This window comes from Chrysochloris asiatica, unplaced genomic scaffold, assembly GCF_000296735.1.
Source record: "Chrysochloris asiatica unplaced genomic scaffold, ChrAsi1.0 scaffold00006, whole genome shotgun sequence".
In the NCBI taxonomy this organism is placed as follows: Eukaryota; Metazoa; Chordata; class Mammalia; order Afrosoricida; family Chrysochloridae; genus Chrysochloris; species Chrysochloris asiatica.
Genome location: NW_006408524.1, coordinates 17662942 through 17678965, shown reverse-complemented (window position 1 = coordinate 17678965; position 16024 = coordinate 17662942). Strand labels below are relative to the sequence as shown.

At 38.7% G+C, this 16024-nt stretch overlaps 1 protein-coding gene across 1 annotated transcript in view; it reads left to right on the top strand.

Moving 5' to 3' along the window:
* Positions 1-16024, top strand: part of BBS9 (Bardet-Biedl syndrome 9) — a 604103-nt gene that overhangs the window by 293363 nt on the left and 294716 nt on the right. Inside the window, exon 21 of the mRNA XM_006832142.1 lies at positions 2971-3123. Within this exon, the coding sequence (XP_006832205.1) occupies positions 2971-3123 (153 nt within the window). The remainder of the gene's footprint in view (positions 1-2970; positions 3124-16024) is intronic.

Below are 16024 nucleotides of genomic sequence, written 5' to 3'. Positions count from 1 at the left end.
CAACAGTCCAGTCCTTATCTTGCAGCTCCACACCAGGACTCCATGACAGATCCTATAGGCCATTACAAAAGGGGGTTTCCAAATAATTTGGAACATCATTCAAGATAGCATTGATATTCTAGAGTGACTACTTTTTACGGAGTCAAAAGGCATTTCAATTTCAGTTCATAAACTATGATTACGCATGTTTATGTGTAAGCTTCTGGGTCAGAGAGAATATCAACCTTGGACATTCTAAGAGCATTGACTTTCACCTCTTAAGGCTTATTTAAAAAAATATTTTTTAGTGCAGTGTCAATATAAATGGAATTATTTCAGGTGATACAATCTAATTAAGAATAGTGCTGTCAGTATCAGGTACATTGAAGTTATTTGTTTTTTTCCTTAACTATAACCACCACCACCACCACCACCACCTATGAGTCCTGGTGTGGTATAATTGGTTAAGCTCTGGACTGAAAGGTTGGTTTGAACTGCCAGGTCGGCAGTTCAAGCTCACCAGTTGCTGCTTGGAAACCCCATAAGGGTCACTGAGTCAGAACGGACTCAACGGCAATTAACAAAAACATACTGAAAATATTGTCTAGGACACTATGTCTCTCACCTAATTGTGGTACCAAAATCGACACTCTGGGCGAATATGTTTCAATATTTTAAGAACTTAGAAACTTTCTGTCTTCTGGAATATATTTTAGGAAATTCCTCCTTCATTGTGTTCCATTAGCTTATAAAAGAGAGGCGACAGAAAGACCACGGTAATCACATATTTGTGTTATTTTAAATGGAGACTATTGAATTCAAATGGACTTTAGCATACAATTTTCTCTCTGAATTATTTTTATTAAATTTTTTAGTACCCGTTACTTGATAACCAGTAACTTCTTGGAGTTTCCATATTAGGAGGGAGTTAGGGAATATGGTGAACTGCCAAACCAAACCCAACCCATTCTATGGGGTCAGTTCTGACTCAGTGACCCTATGTAGGGTTGCCAAGATTGTAAATCTTTGCAAGAACATGTAGCTCATCTTTCTACTGCACAACAGCTGGTGGGTTTGAACTGTTAACTTGGCAGTTAGCAGTCCAACACCTAACCCACAACTCCACCAGGCCTCCTTATGGTGAGCTGCAGGCCTTTGCATTTGTTATACACACAGATTTAAGGAGGACAGATGCACCTTCTGCTTTCACCACTTAAATATGACTTTAAACTTTGAGTCAAGATGGATTTTGGAATCAAAGTGTCCTTCAGGATAAGCTCCATGAAGGCAGGGATTTCAAATTTTTTTTTAATTTAAAAATTTTATTGCGAATTGGGTGAAGGTTTATAGAGTAAATCAGTTTTCCACTCAACAATTCAGACACACTTTGCTTCATGCTATTGATTGTAGTCCCCACAGTGTAACCTCACTTGTATCACATCCTCCCTGTGCTTCTTGGGCCCATTCCTCCTTCTTCCCTAACTCTTCCCAACTTTGGAAGGCAGGAATTTTTGTGTATTTTATTTATTGCTGTAATTCCTGGTGTGGCGCTGTAGGATAAGAATGGGACTGCTAACCACCACCGCTCCTTGAAAACTCTACACAGGCTCTCTGTGAGTTGGAACTGACTTGATGGCACTTAACAACAACAACAACAGCAACCACTTATTGACAGGGAGTCCTGGTAACATGTGGATTACAAGCTGATGCTGCTGACTGCAAGGTCAGCAGTTTGAATCTGCCAGCCGCTCCTCGGGAGAAAGATGAGGCTTTCTGCTCTGGTAAAGATTTTCAACTTCAGAAACCCTATACAGGATTGCTGTGACTTGGAGTCATCTCTATGGCACACAACCACCTCTAACCACTTAGTTAAAGGCATTTTGTTTGCTAATAGTATTTTATCATAATAATGGAACAAACAGTTCCATAATTATTAGCCTTACTTTCCCCCACCAAAAAAAATTCTCTTTAGGATAACTTCTTACATGTAGCATTGTTAGGCCTAAGAGCTGTTTGTATTGCTTTTTCTGTAGATATTGCCCCTTTTTCAATTGGCTTGTTGATGTTTTTATTGCTGATTAATATTGGTTGTGATCTTTTTTTTTTTTAAGCTTTTATTGTGAATTGATTGATAGTTTACATGGGAGAACATTAGTTTTGCACTCATCCTATTGTATTTTGTTTCATTGCAATGATTATAATCTCCTCCATGCATCATCATTCAATAGTATTTGCTTCTATTCCCTCTGTCTTTTTTGAATACGCACAAAAACACTCAGAAATATATAGACATAGTCTTTTAAAAAAATCTAGGTATAAAAGTAAATATTAATTCAGAGAAAATAAATCATAATTTAAAATAAATCATTAAAAAATCCTGGCATCTCCAAAAAATCATGCATTGAGGAAAATTACAGATTTTTTTATTTTTTTTATTTTTTTTTTATAATTAACTTCCTGACATGTTTTTGTAATTCTTTTTGACATGAACATAGCCTTTTGCCTTTTATGCATTTTGGCTTGTGTATTTTTCGAGAATTGCTTTTATCTCTCATTTTTTCTTATACTTTTTTTTTTTGCCATGTAAAATTGAACATTGTTTTTAGTTAGCAGTTTACTAGCTTTGTATGTGTGTGTGTGGTGGGGGCACTTTTGGTTTCATAATTATGAAGACCTTTCCCAGAGCGAGAGATTATAAAGAAAATTCTGTTTTTTTGTAGTACTTTTTGTTGTACTTAAACTTTTGATCCCTCTTCAGTTGATTTTTTGCTGTGAAGTATAGAGAAGAAATTCATCCCCCCGCCTCCAGATAATCAGTTATCATAAAAAAAAGTTCCAATACCACACTGTTTTTATTATAAAACATTTCATTTAACTCAAATAATATGTTGCAATCATTACTCTTAAAAAAGCTTTTACTGTTATTGTCTATATCTTTAGACATATTTCATGTACACATTTAATCTGATTTTAAGAATATCTTCTCTGTAGCTGCGGATACATGGTGAAAAATTAGAAGAACTCTTGTCTGAAAGAGCGGTACAGTTTCGGGCCATTCAAAGACGTCTTTTAACAAGGTTCAAAGATAAAACACCGGCCCCACTCCAACACTTGGACACCTTGCTAGATGGAACTTACAAGCAGGTCAGCATTACTTCAATGATCTTTTCCTATTACTGAAACATAACTTTTTTTCTCACCTTAGAGTCACCAGAATGTCAAGACAGGGTGTTTCCTTCCCGTGCAGTATTGCTTTAGACTCAGAAAAATCTAGGTTCAAAGTCAAACCCTGTTATTTTCCAAATACGTACTGATGAGTAAACTACATGATGGAGAGCCATCGTTTTCTGCATTACTTTCCAGATTTGTCAAGATTTCTGATCCTGTGCGTAAAGCAGCTAACACTTCATGCTGGGAGCTTAGTAAGTCCTGGATAAATCATAACTGTTATGATTAATATTATCACTAAACATTCTTGGTGCATCCCACTATTGTCACTAGAATCCTTTGATCTCAATTGAAAAATTGGCTTAGATTTTTAATATTAAATTAGATCCAGTGATATTTTGAGGTGGAATTCTTAGGGAGCTCTTTGTCCTAATACAAAAACGTTTCCTTCTTGTTTTTCTTGACTTTCTTTTCACTTCTGTCTTATGATTTACATGGTTAGGGTGGTCTTGACTGATCTGATTCTCACTTTACAGATTGTGTCTCCAAAGCTGTTCAAAATAATAATCTTTGGTTTACAATTCTAATGAAAAAAAATTTAATTTCATGGTTAAGGTCTCACTAGAATGAAATCTGTTTGAGTAACTGTATTGCATGCTACCTTTGTAGGCACATCCTTCTATATAAGCTATTGATTCCAAATTAGTGCTAGTGGTATGAATGTTTTGTATAACTAATAACTAATGGAATGAGTTATTGAGATAACCTTGGGGTTATTGTCACCATGCATCCGGAAGAGTCTATATTGTCACTATTTAAGGAACTAATGGTAATTAACATACATAAGCATAGACCAGAATCCAGTATCCTCTTAAAACAAGATGTAAATGCTATAACGACAGGGACTTTCTTTTTTGCCTCTGTATTCTCAGTTCTTAATATATTTCTTGAGATGAACAAACAAACAAACAAAAAAAACAACCCGCTAAAACCCACTGCCATTGAATCGATTCTGACTCATAGTGACCCTCTATAGGGTTTCTTAGGCTGTATATCTTTACTGGAACAGAAAGGCTCATCATTCGTCAGAGTGGCTGGTGGGTTTGAACTGATGGCCTTATAGTTATTAGCCCAGTGTTTATCCTACAGCGCCACCAGGTTTCCCTTTTTGGTACATGATGTGGTTGTTCAGTGCTGTCAAGTTGGTTCTGACTCATAGCGATCCTGTATAGAGTTTCCAAGATGCTGTTGGGTTTGAACCACTGAATTGCATTTAACAGTCCAGTGCTTATCCTACAGCACCACACCAGAACTCCATCCACTGCTGAAGACAAACCAATAATTCCAGTTTCGTGGCACATTTGTTATTGTTAAGTGCTGTAGAGTCAGTTCACACTCATAGTGACTCTGAGAGTGTTTCCGTGGAGCAGCTAGTGGGTTTGAACTGCTGCCCTTGCGGTCCAGTGCACACCAGGACATAGTAGGTGTTTAATACTATTTGGTCAATGAGTGAATACTCTGTTTACAATAGCAATGACAATTTCTTGAAACTGTGCCTTTGATAAGGGTGAAACAACCGCCAACAAAGCAGCAGAGAATTCTTTAAATCTAGACTCATGAATCATTGTCTGGTTTATTCTAAAATACTCAAAAGTTGCTGCAAAATAGACACTCTCTTCTCTTTTCCTAAATAACATAGTTGGAGGGCTCAGGAAAACTGTTATAGCCAGGAATGTTTTATAGCTGAAAAATTCCTGACAGAGAAATCTTTTCCATTATCTTGTGTGTGTGTGTGTGTGTGTTTATGCTGCAATTAAAAACAGATCAACCATATCTTGAAATACCTATATACATTTGGCAATTCTTGAGGTCGGATCTGTTGTAGTCTTTGTGTTGTTAAGTGCTGTGGAGTCGAGTCTGACTCATAGTGACCCTGTGTAATCATAGTCTTAGTGCCATGTTAATTTTTGTTTGTTTCAGTATTAGCACATTCCCACAAGCATGAAGACTTTTGATGCTCTTCCTTTTGGAAGGCAACATTTCTTTCATTAACATACCCTTTTACCAGCTAGGGTAGGGTATAGGAATAACAGGACTGGAGGGAGTTTGGGGGTCTCGTGGGTGCTAGATGTTCGAGGACTGTCTCGCATTCCAATGAAGTCCTCTGAGAAAGTGAAAGGGAAACCCAAGGCTCTTAGTATAGGAATGATTAAGCACTACTTGCTGCTGTTGTGCTGTTAAGTCGGTTCCAACCCATAGCGACTCTGTATAGCGTTTCCTAGGAATGGCTGGTGAGCTTGAACTGCCTACCTTACGGTTCAAGCTGACTTTGCAGTCCAGTGCATTAACCCACAGCACCACACTGGGACTCCACTAGTTGGCTGCAATGTGAGACAGTTTGTATGGTAACTTGTGTATGTAGTAGAACTAGCAGGTGATATGCTTCCAGGTTCTGAGGTGACATCTTGGCTCACTAGCTCCTTAGTCAGTAATGTAAGCTATGATTTTGTAGGCACCCAAAGGGCAATTTACAAGGGGCACAGCCATAAAGGATGGTGTGGGATCTATGCCATTGGTGTTAAGCAGTAACTCTACTAGTTACTTAGCCAGCTAATGAATGGGTCTCTGATTCCTGAATGACCTGTGATATCGGTGCCTTTGATTCTGACCCTGCAATTGGGTGTGTGGTGAGTGTATATGATAAGCACTGGACTTTGAACCATAAGGTCCACAGTTCAAGCCTGCTACTTGCTCCTTGGAAGAAAGATGAGGCTTTCTGGTCCTTGAAGATTTAAAGTCTCACAAACCCTATACAGGCTCACTATGAGTCGGAACTGACTCATTGGCACTTAACACCACCACCAATATAAATGTGCACATATACAAACACACACACATATTGGTGGTGTTTTTAAGTGCTGTCGTGTCTGTTCTGACTCATAGAGATCCTGAATAGGGTTTCCGAGGAATGGCTTGTGAGTTTAAACCACCAACTTTGCGCTTCACACTGACATTGCAGTGCAGTGCCACATACATAACCTTCCATAAATGTTGTACCAATCTAGTATCCCATCAGCAGTAGATCAGATTTATTTTTCTAAGCAGTATTACTTGTCTTGATTTTTTATAATTTGTAACTTAAAAGATCATTTTATTGCTCTTTTACTCCTCATTTCTTTGCTTGTCAGTGACGTTGAGCAATTTTTACCTGTTAATTGTTCATTTATTTTTCTTTCGTGATTTACAAATGTATATCCTGTTTAATATTCTTCCCAGTTATTCGTCTTTTTCTTATTATTTTGTGTATGTTAGGAATGGCAGTCTTTTATCATACTTTCAAATGTATGAAAATGCTTTGTGAATATTAGGAATGTAATCTCTCATCATATAGAAAAAACAAGTTTTACCAACCTGTCATTTGCCTTTTATTTTATTTATAGTAGTTTTCTGATATAAAAAGTTTTGTTAATATTTATATAGTAAAAGCTATCAATCGTTTTCCTTTGGGCTTACCCTGCCTAGAAAAGCCGGTACCTAAGCCAAGAATACATGAAAATCAACCTATAATTTATTTTAACATTTTTAATGCTATCGTTCTTTATGTGTACTTTAAAAAAGCACCTGGAATTTATTATTCACTTTGGTGAGACTCTAATCTTATGCCCAAAATGGTGAGCTATTTGCCCCGGCCTCTGCTTATTGCATAGTGTATTCTTCCCTACTGAACGAAAATGCCATCCTTGTCATTAAACACCTGTACTGTACAGCATACTAGCCCAAAGTGTGATGAATTAACACCACTGCCATTTATTATTGTCCCTGAGCCTCTGGACCAGCTGGGCAGTTGTGCTGACCTGGGCTGTACTTGGCTGATCTCTGTGGGACTCACTTGTATCTGTGGTCAACTGGCTCAGCTGAGGACTCGGTGGCCTAAGATGAACTCCCTCACGTTTCTGACAGGTGGCTCACAATTAGCTGAAGATGGCTGGGTTACATGCCCCTCATGGTCCCGCAGGCTAGCCTGCGCTTGTTCATATGGTAATAAGGAGTTCCTATCGTATTCCTGGTGTGGCGCTGTGGGCTAATGTGTCAGACTGCAAAGTCATTTGAACTGCACCAGCTGCTCCTTGGAAACTCTATACAGGGTCTCTATGGGTCAGAATCTACTCAATAGCACTTAACAACAACAACAGCAACATCATATTCCCTAACATCTCATTGACTTTGCTCAGTCCAGATCATAGGGATAGGGAAATGAACTCTGCCTCTGTATTCGAGTAGTAGAGAATTTTAGGTGTTTTTACGATATACCGTATTTCTTTTTAAAATTAAATTAACACTATATTTTCAATGAAACCACTTTTTAAACTGTTTTTTAAACTTCAGGTCCCTTGAACTTGGACTCTTCGTGTGGACTGCCAACCACAAGGTTGGTGGTTCAAGCCCACCATTTGCTATTGGATACCCTACGCAGGGTCGCTATGAGTCAGAACCGACTCTAGGGCACTTAACAACAACCCTTGAACTTAGGTTTTCTGCCCTGATGGAAGTCAAATCTACCTTTTTGCTGTCATTAAGATCTTATTTCACTCATTGTCACAAGCAGTTGTGGTCTATGGACTCTGAAGAGAATTTATCTTACAATTATGTTTCTAAAGAGCTGTTTACAAGCAAATAGCATTTGTGCTGTCTTCAGGCTAGTAAGACTGTCTCAGTACTTGCTCACATGTTAGTCATGGTCATTTGTTTTAGGGATGGAATCTGTTATTCAGTCTTCTTCTGGATCCCACCTTAATTCTGTCCAGGGCTGGCTTCGTGGGCATGTGACACATGCAATCGTACAGGCTTAATGCTCTGCCGGTTTGAATTTTTACTAACAATGGGCTCCACATTTTCATTTTGCACTGGTCTTGGCTCTACCAGGATGCCAACTAAATCCTTTCTCTCTATAAATGATTTGTATTTTATCCAGTAAAGAAATAAAAACAGGTATATCAGCGATCAGCATTATATACCAACTCATTTCTGGGTTCTGGTGTGGCGCTATCGGATAAGCACTGGATCGCAATCTTGGTTTGAACTGCAAGGTTCAAAACCCACCAGCCACTCCTTGGAAACCCTATACAGGATTGCTATGAGTTAGAATCTACGGAACGGCACTTAACAACAACAACTTCAACAACTGGGAGGCTCAGCGTTCAGATACAGAACACTGTTCCCACTTCCCCAACAACACATGGGTATTTCCCAAAAGATCAGTAAAAGTAGAAACAATGAACATCTGGACAACTCAAAGGCTTCTTTCTGGGGAAGGCATCTAAGTTAACTGGCAATGAAGCAACCATTCACAAATAAGGGCAACCTTATTTGGAAACAATTTCCTGAAGCCAGATCTCCGTTAATCATTTCTAGGTTAGCACTGTCCTTTCAGGCTTCCTACAGGATGGCTCCCTGGCTTCAGGGAGTTTTCATGTAAGCATAGTGGATACGAATCGGGCTGCGAGCAACAAGGTCAGCAGTTCGAAACACCAGCTGTTCTGTGGGAGAAAGATAAGGCTCTCTGCTCCCATAAAGATTTACAGCCTTGGAAACCCTACGCAGGGTCGCTATGAGTCGGAACCGACTCCATGGCACATAACAACAACAACAACAACAACAACAACAGTGGGTCAGTCCTGGTGTGGTGCTGTAGGTTAATGCACCAGATTGCAAAGCTGTTTGAACTGCAAGGTCGGCAACTCAAGCTCACCAGTTGCTCCTTGGAAACCTTATACAGGGTTGCTATGGATCAGAACCAACTCGACAGCACTTCACAACAACAACAATGGGTCAGCCAACCACTTTCCTATTTATAACTTCCTTTTCCAATGTCCTGTATCTTTGACTGGGTCGGAACTCCAAATCCTACATAAACATGCCACTCTTCCTAGTATGCCTTTCCTACATACCATCTACAGCCACATCACACCACTGGAGCCATCTACTTCCTGAGATCAGTTTACATATGGCAGAAGAAGGGAGCGGGACAAGGACTGTGACTCTAAACAAGACATCCTATGATTCTGTGTGTAGGTGGTAACTGGACTCCAGTGAAAGACCATTTTCCAGTTGCCCACCAGAATTTCAGTGATTAGTTTGTCTTTTAGAATTTTGAAAATAAGAAGTCCAATTTTCTAAGTCAACTGTAGCCTTTTCTTCAAGCTCTAGAGACTTAATGTTGAAGGAAAATAACTACGGTGAGCATTTCTTTGTAATTTCCAGAATCTGTTGTTGTTAAGTACCATCGAGTCAGTTCCGACCCATAGGGTTTCCAAGGAGAGGCTGGTGGGTTTGAACCACTGACCTTGCAGTTCAAATTGACCTTGCAGTCCAGTGCATTATCCTAAAGCACCACACCAGGTCTCCAGTAGCAGTTGTTGTTAAGTTCTGTTGAGTCAGTTCTGACTCATAGCCACCCTGTATGGGTTTCCAAGGCTGTAAATTTTTGCAGGAGCAGAAAGCCTTATCTTTCTTCCATGGAGTAGATGGTGGTTTTAAGCTACTGACCTTGTGGTTTGCAGTCCTAGTGCTTATCCTACCTCACCACTGTGTACCCCTTCCAGCAGTTAGAAATCTAAATTTTCTCAACTGAAGAATTGGCAGTGCTCTCTTCTCAACCACCTGAATGTTTTTTTGGAGCACATAAGAAAGAAAAGAGAAGGGAAATTCATGTTTATTGAGCATCTGATCAGTCTAAAGTAAACTTCATGTTTTTTCATTTTAGCCATCATCATAATCGTGTGTTGTGTTGTTGTTGTTGTTAGGTGCCATCGAGTTGGTACTGACTCGTAGAGACCCTATGCACAACAGAATGAAACACTGCCCTGGTCCTGGGCTAACCTCACAGTTGTTGCCACATTTGAGCCCATTGATGCTGCCACTTTGCCAATCCATCTCGCTGGGGGTCTTCCTCTTTTACTCTGATCCTCCACCTTACCAAACTTTTTGTTCTTTTGGCAGCCCATGGTACTTTCAGTATTCTTCTCCAACACCATAATTGTGTGAGAGTGGCATTATTATTCCTGCTTTTGTGGATCAAGAATGTGAGGCTTTGAGCAAGGCTGAGAAACTTGCTCAGTGTTATTTAAATATCAAGCAATCCATTCCATAAGTCCATGCGTTACAATATCACATGGCATTTTTAGTTTAATCATATCCAGGTGGGGCGTAAACATCCTGGGTTTTCTTTGGCAAAACTGTGGTCAGGCTGCAGAAAATGGGGAGATGCACACAAGTTATGTGTACATATTCATGAAGTGTACATGCATATATATATATGTATATATATAATCACGGTCATGTGATAGTCATTGTTCGCACACCGATCAGAAAGGTAACACATCTCCTGGACAGTTACTTAGTCTGATCTTACATCTGAAATTTGAGTTGCAGAGGAAGAGGCTGATTCGTGTATTTGTTCACATATACTGAAGCTCAGTTTCTTTGTTGTCGAATGCTAATGCTTAATGCATTTGGCAGACAAGCTTTGGAAACTAAGTTTTCTTTCATGTTATGAAATTTTCACGTGTATTTGTTAGTTGAAGCAAGACTGATTGGCCGAGTAAATTGTGAGAGGGAAAATTAGGCTTCTCTAACGGTTTGGCCTGTGTTTTGAAGCTTTTATGTGTACTGGGATTTTTTTTCCTCCTCTCCCCATTTGAACACTAACCCTCTGTTGTAGCAGAGGGGAAATGTTTACTGATCTAAAAGTTTAATTGTGTCAAATGACTAAGTGTGATGTAATGACTGATAGTCATTAATTGTTGAGAAAGGCACTTGGCTGGTTTTTCTCTTTTCCAAAAAAAAGAGGCTATATTAGGCATAATTTTAAACAGAGATCCTGCGGTTTGGAGTTTGCTATTTGTTACTTTTTCTGTACTAAGACTTCCTTTCACTCGGTTTATTTGTATGGTATTGATATAGAAAAAATATTTTAAGTCACGAAGAAGTCTGAGAGCTTTTTGGTTCATGGCTTTATAAATGAGCATGATTTGGGCTGATTATCACAAAGGAGTATGGTTTGATGAAACTGTTTAGATCAACTTTCCTCATTGCCATAGACAAGTCAAAAAAACAAACAAAAACAAAATCCAGTCAGATTGAGAAGGAGCTATCAGGATGTAGTGATGTTGGTAGGTTTGTTTTCCTAATCACCATCTAAGTGTTAAAATTCTCTGAAGGAGGTTCAAGAAACAGAAGAAAGAAGAGGCATAACCATTTGCAGCCATATGTTTAGGGACTAAGGATCCTTAGAGGCATTGTAGGATAAGTGCTGGACTGCTAACCACAAGGTCAATGGTTCAAACCCACCAACTGCTTCTCAGAAACCCTATACAGGGTCACTAGGGGTCAGAACAAACTTGACAACACTTAACAGCTACAACAACAACAACAAACATGAGTCAGAATCAACTCAGTGGTAGTTGACTTGGTTTGGGCTTTTGGCTTAGGGATTAATTAGAATGACACGTTAAAAGAGAAAGAGTGGAGTGACAGTGAGAAAATGGAGTATGACCAAAAAGGTTTGTATGTTCCTACCCATGATTCCATTCTTGGGTATTTGTCAAAGAAAATAGTTCACAATGGGGAAAAAATCATGAAGTTATTAATTTATAATATTAATTAGCTTTGCAACACATTGTAATCTAGCTTGCTGTAGTTGGAAAATTATTTGGTGTAGTACTAGGGAGCCCGGTTAGCACAGTGGTTAAGTGCTCAGCTGCTAACTGAAAGCTCGTTGGTTGGAACCCACCATCTGCTCTGAGTGTTGACGATGTGGCAGTTTGCCTATGTGAGGGTCTATAGCTCCAGAAACCCGATGGGGCAGTTCTTTTGTAGCCTGCGGGGTCTCTATGAGCTGGAATAGACTCTAAGGCAAGGGGCTTTCGTTTGGGGCTTAATTATAAGTGACGTGTTTTTTTTTTTAATGGAATAACACAAAATTTTTCATACTATAATTGTTTAACAAGCAGATTATGAAATAGTAGCAACAACATATATTAAATTATAGATGATGAGACAGTTGTAGCTATAATAAGATAAGTATAGAGATTTGAAAGGAATACCAAAAATCCTCAAGGTAGTGCATATTTGTTTTTGTTGTTGTAATTGCCGTGGAGTCGGTTCCGACTCGTGGCAACCCTGCATGGGGTTTCCAAGGAGCGGCTGGTGAGTTTGAACCACAAACCTTGTGTTTCAAACCGACCTTGCAGTCCAGTGCTTATTCTATAGCACCATACCAGGACCCCAAAATCTTTGCAGGAGTAGAAGGCCTCATCTTTCAGCTGGTAGCTGTGGAGTGCTCGGTAGACTTGAACTGCTGACTTTGTAGTCAGAAGTCCAATGTATAACCCACTAAACAATTTTTTTAAATGTTAGTTTTGATAATAATTTTATAAGCATAAAATTAATAACTTTAAAAAAATGTGGCATGTGGTTACAAGTCTCTTGGTCTTGACTGGGCTTCTCTGATCCAAATTGATGTGATTCTTTCTTTTGTATGTATCCTGTAAACTTGTTTCTTTGCCCTCTGAGTATTTAGAGTTTTGGATTGTCATTCCATGAATTCTCATTCTATATATGAGTTACTTACAGAAAAATGAGCAATTAAATAATCAAATGTTAAGCCTGAACAAATATATGAAGAAAGGTGGGTATTCTCTCTCTGTGTCTGACCCTAACCTTCCTAGTCTCTCAGCTAAACTTCAAAAGGATAGAGAGCTCTTTCCAAATTATGTAAAATTTCCTGCATCTAAATCAGAGTCAACCTTGATCTCAGGGAGTATGTTGGTTACAAGTATGTTACTAATGTAGTTAATATATATGCATGACTATAGGCCCAGCGGTGGTATGCTATGCTGTCAAGTCAGTAATGACTCATCGGGACCCTGTACAGTGTTTCTAAGGCTGTCAAGCTGTACGGGAACAGAAAACTTCATAATTCTTCTGCAGAGCAACTGGTGGATTTGAACTACTGACCTTGTGAAACACGTAACCACTATGCTACCAGGGCTTCATAGGTCCAGTACTGTCCCACAAATATAATGGACTCTAAGAGACTGAATCAGTTTGCAAATGAGATCTATAAGTGTAAAGTGTTATTATAACATTAGAGTTATGCTTTCTTGGATTTAGGTATGTAACGCTAATTGACATTAATGGGGGTTATAGATACATCAAGGGAAGAGACAGACCTATTAGTGATAAAACGCATTCTACTCTTAATATCCTTCAGGTATGCTTTTCTTCCCTGGGGCATGTGCTTTTCTTTTATAAATTGAATGCATATTTCTTTATCTGCATGTTCTTCAATCAGTGTTGAAGTTTTCTGCTTAGTAGTGTTAGCTTGAACAATTGCCTAGCTTGTAAATTTGGTATTAGGATTTTATCTTGGCAACTTCATCAGATCAGAAATGTAATCATCTGTCAGAAATAAAACATTCTAAGCCAGAAGTAATCAGAGGGTTACTTCTGCTAGAATTTCATTCTATTTCTTGTTTGATCTTTTCAAAAGATTAGTCCTTTGAGATACACTTAGAAGCAAGATGTTTCTAATATTACAATAAAACTATTAATGGGCCCATTATAAGGAAATGAAAATCTTATCTTTTTGCGTCAGTGATGAGAGAAAAATATATAAGTGGCCTCCAATTATCTGTAATTGTATGAGGGTTTCTTTCATTTATGTTATCTATCTTCCTGTTTAATCCTATCCAGCACAATTATTCCTTTTGTATTAGTTTTCTGTAAATGGAGTTCTGAATGGTTTCAATTGTGAATTAAGAATTATTACAACCTTTACAAACCTTTCCTCCACTACCCTCCCTGTTCTCTGCTTTCTCTCTCTTTAAGTAAAGGAAAACGAAGCCAGTTTTCAAGAGAGGCTATTTTGTCATCTTTCTCTACAAAAGAAAAAGATATACTCCAGTCCTGATCCATGTTTCTCTGGGTACATTAGTGCTCTGAGTTTCCCTTGAAAGTCCCAAATCTAACCAAGGAGAATATTTCTTTGGGGAAAAAAATGATGACACCCAACTGTATGAATAAGAACAAAATTTTTGTTGTTGGTAAGTGCTGTCCATTGAGTTCCAACTAATAGGCACCTTGTATGGGTTTCAAGGGAGCAGCTGGCAGGTTTGAACCATCAGCCTAGCAGACCTTATGATTAGGAGTTCAGTGCTTGTCCTACAGCGCCACATCGGAACTTCAAAGACTTAAGTTGTTGTTATTAGGTACCAACTCATAGAGAACTTATGCACAACTGAACGGAACACTACCTGGGCCTGCGCCAACCTCACAATTGTTGATACTGCCACTGTGCCAATCCATCTTGTTGGGGGTCTTCCTCTTTTTCGCTGACGTTCCATTTTACCAAACATGATGTCCTTCTCTAGGGATTAGTCTCTCCTGATAATGTGTCTGAAATGTGAGAGGTGAAGTTTGACCATCCTGGCTTCTAAGGAACATTCTGTCTGTACTTCTTCCAACACAGATCTGTTTGTTCTTCTGGCAGTCCATGGTACTTTCAGTATTTTCCTCCATACCATAACTCAAATACATCAGTTCTTCTATGGTCTTCCTTATTCAACATCCAGCTTTTACATCCGTATGAGGTTATTGAAAATACCATGGCTTGGGTCAGGCTTAGTCCTCAAACTGACATCTTTGCTCTTTAGCACTTTAAAGAGGTCTTATGTAGCAGATTTGCCTAATGTAAATACCTCATTTGATTTCTTGACTGCAGTTTCCATGACTGTTGATGGATGATCCAAGCAAAATGAAGTCTTTGACAATTTCAATCTTTTCCCATTTACCTTTTATTTTTCTTTCTTTTATTTTATTTATTGGTCCAGTGGTAGGGATTCTTGTTTTCTTTACATTGAGGTACAACCCATACCAAAGGCTGTAGTCTTTCATCTTCATCCGTAAGTATTTTAAATCCTCTTTGCTTTTAGCAAGCCAGGTCGTATCATCTGCATATCGCAAGTTGTTAATGAGTCTTCCTCCAATCCTGATGCCACATTCGTCATATAATCCAGATTTTCGGGTTACTTGCTCAGCATACAGATTTAATAAGTATGGTGGAAGAACACAAGCTATACACACACCTTTCCTAATTTTAAATCATTCGGTGTCCCCTTATTCTCCACAATGTTGTCCATAGCTTGTCATGATCCACACAGTTGAAAGCCTTTGCATAGTCAATAAAGCATAGGTAAATAAACATCTTTCTGGGTATTGTCTGCTTTCAGCCAAGATCCATTTGACTTCAGCAGTGATATCCCTTGTTCCATGTCCTCATCTGAGTTTGACCTGCTTGCAATATTAGTGATATTGCCCCATGATTTCCGCACTCCGTTAGGTAACTTCTCTTTCTAATGGGTACAAATACGGATCTTTTTCAATCAATTGGCTAAAGGTGGCTGCCTACCAGATTTCTGGGCATAGATGAGTGAGTGCCTCCAATGCGGCATCAGTTTGTTGGACTATTTCAATTTGTATTCCATTGCTTCTCAGAACCTTGTTCTTTGCCAATGGCTTCAGTGCACCTTGGACTTCTTCCTTCAGTTATCATTGGCTCTTGTTCACATGCTGCTTCTTGGTATAGTGATTCTTTTTGGTATAGTGATTATGCGCCTCTTTTGATGCTTTCTGCATCATTCATTAGTATTTTCCTCATCGAATCCTTCAATGTTTCAAGTCGAGGCTTGAATTTTTTCTTCAGTTCTTTCAGCTTGAGAAATGCTGAGCATTTTTTTTTTTTTTACTTTTTGGTTTTCTAACTCCAGGTTTTGGCATATCTCACTATAATTTTGATGTTGTCGTTTTTTTTTTTTTT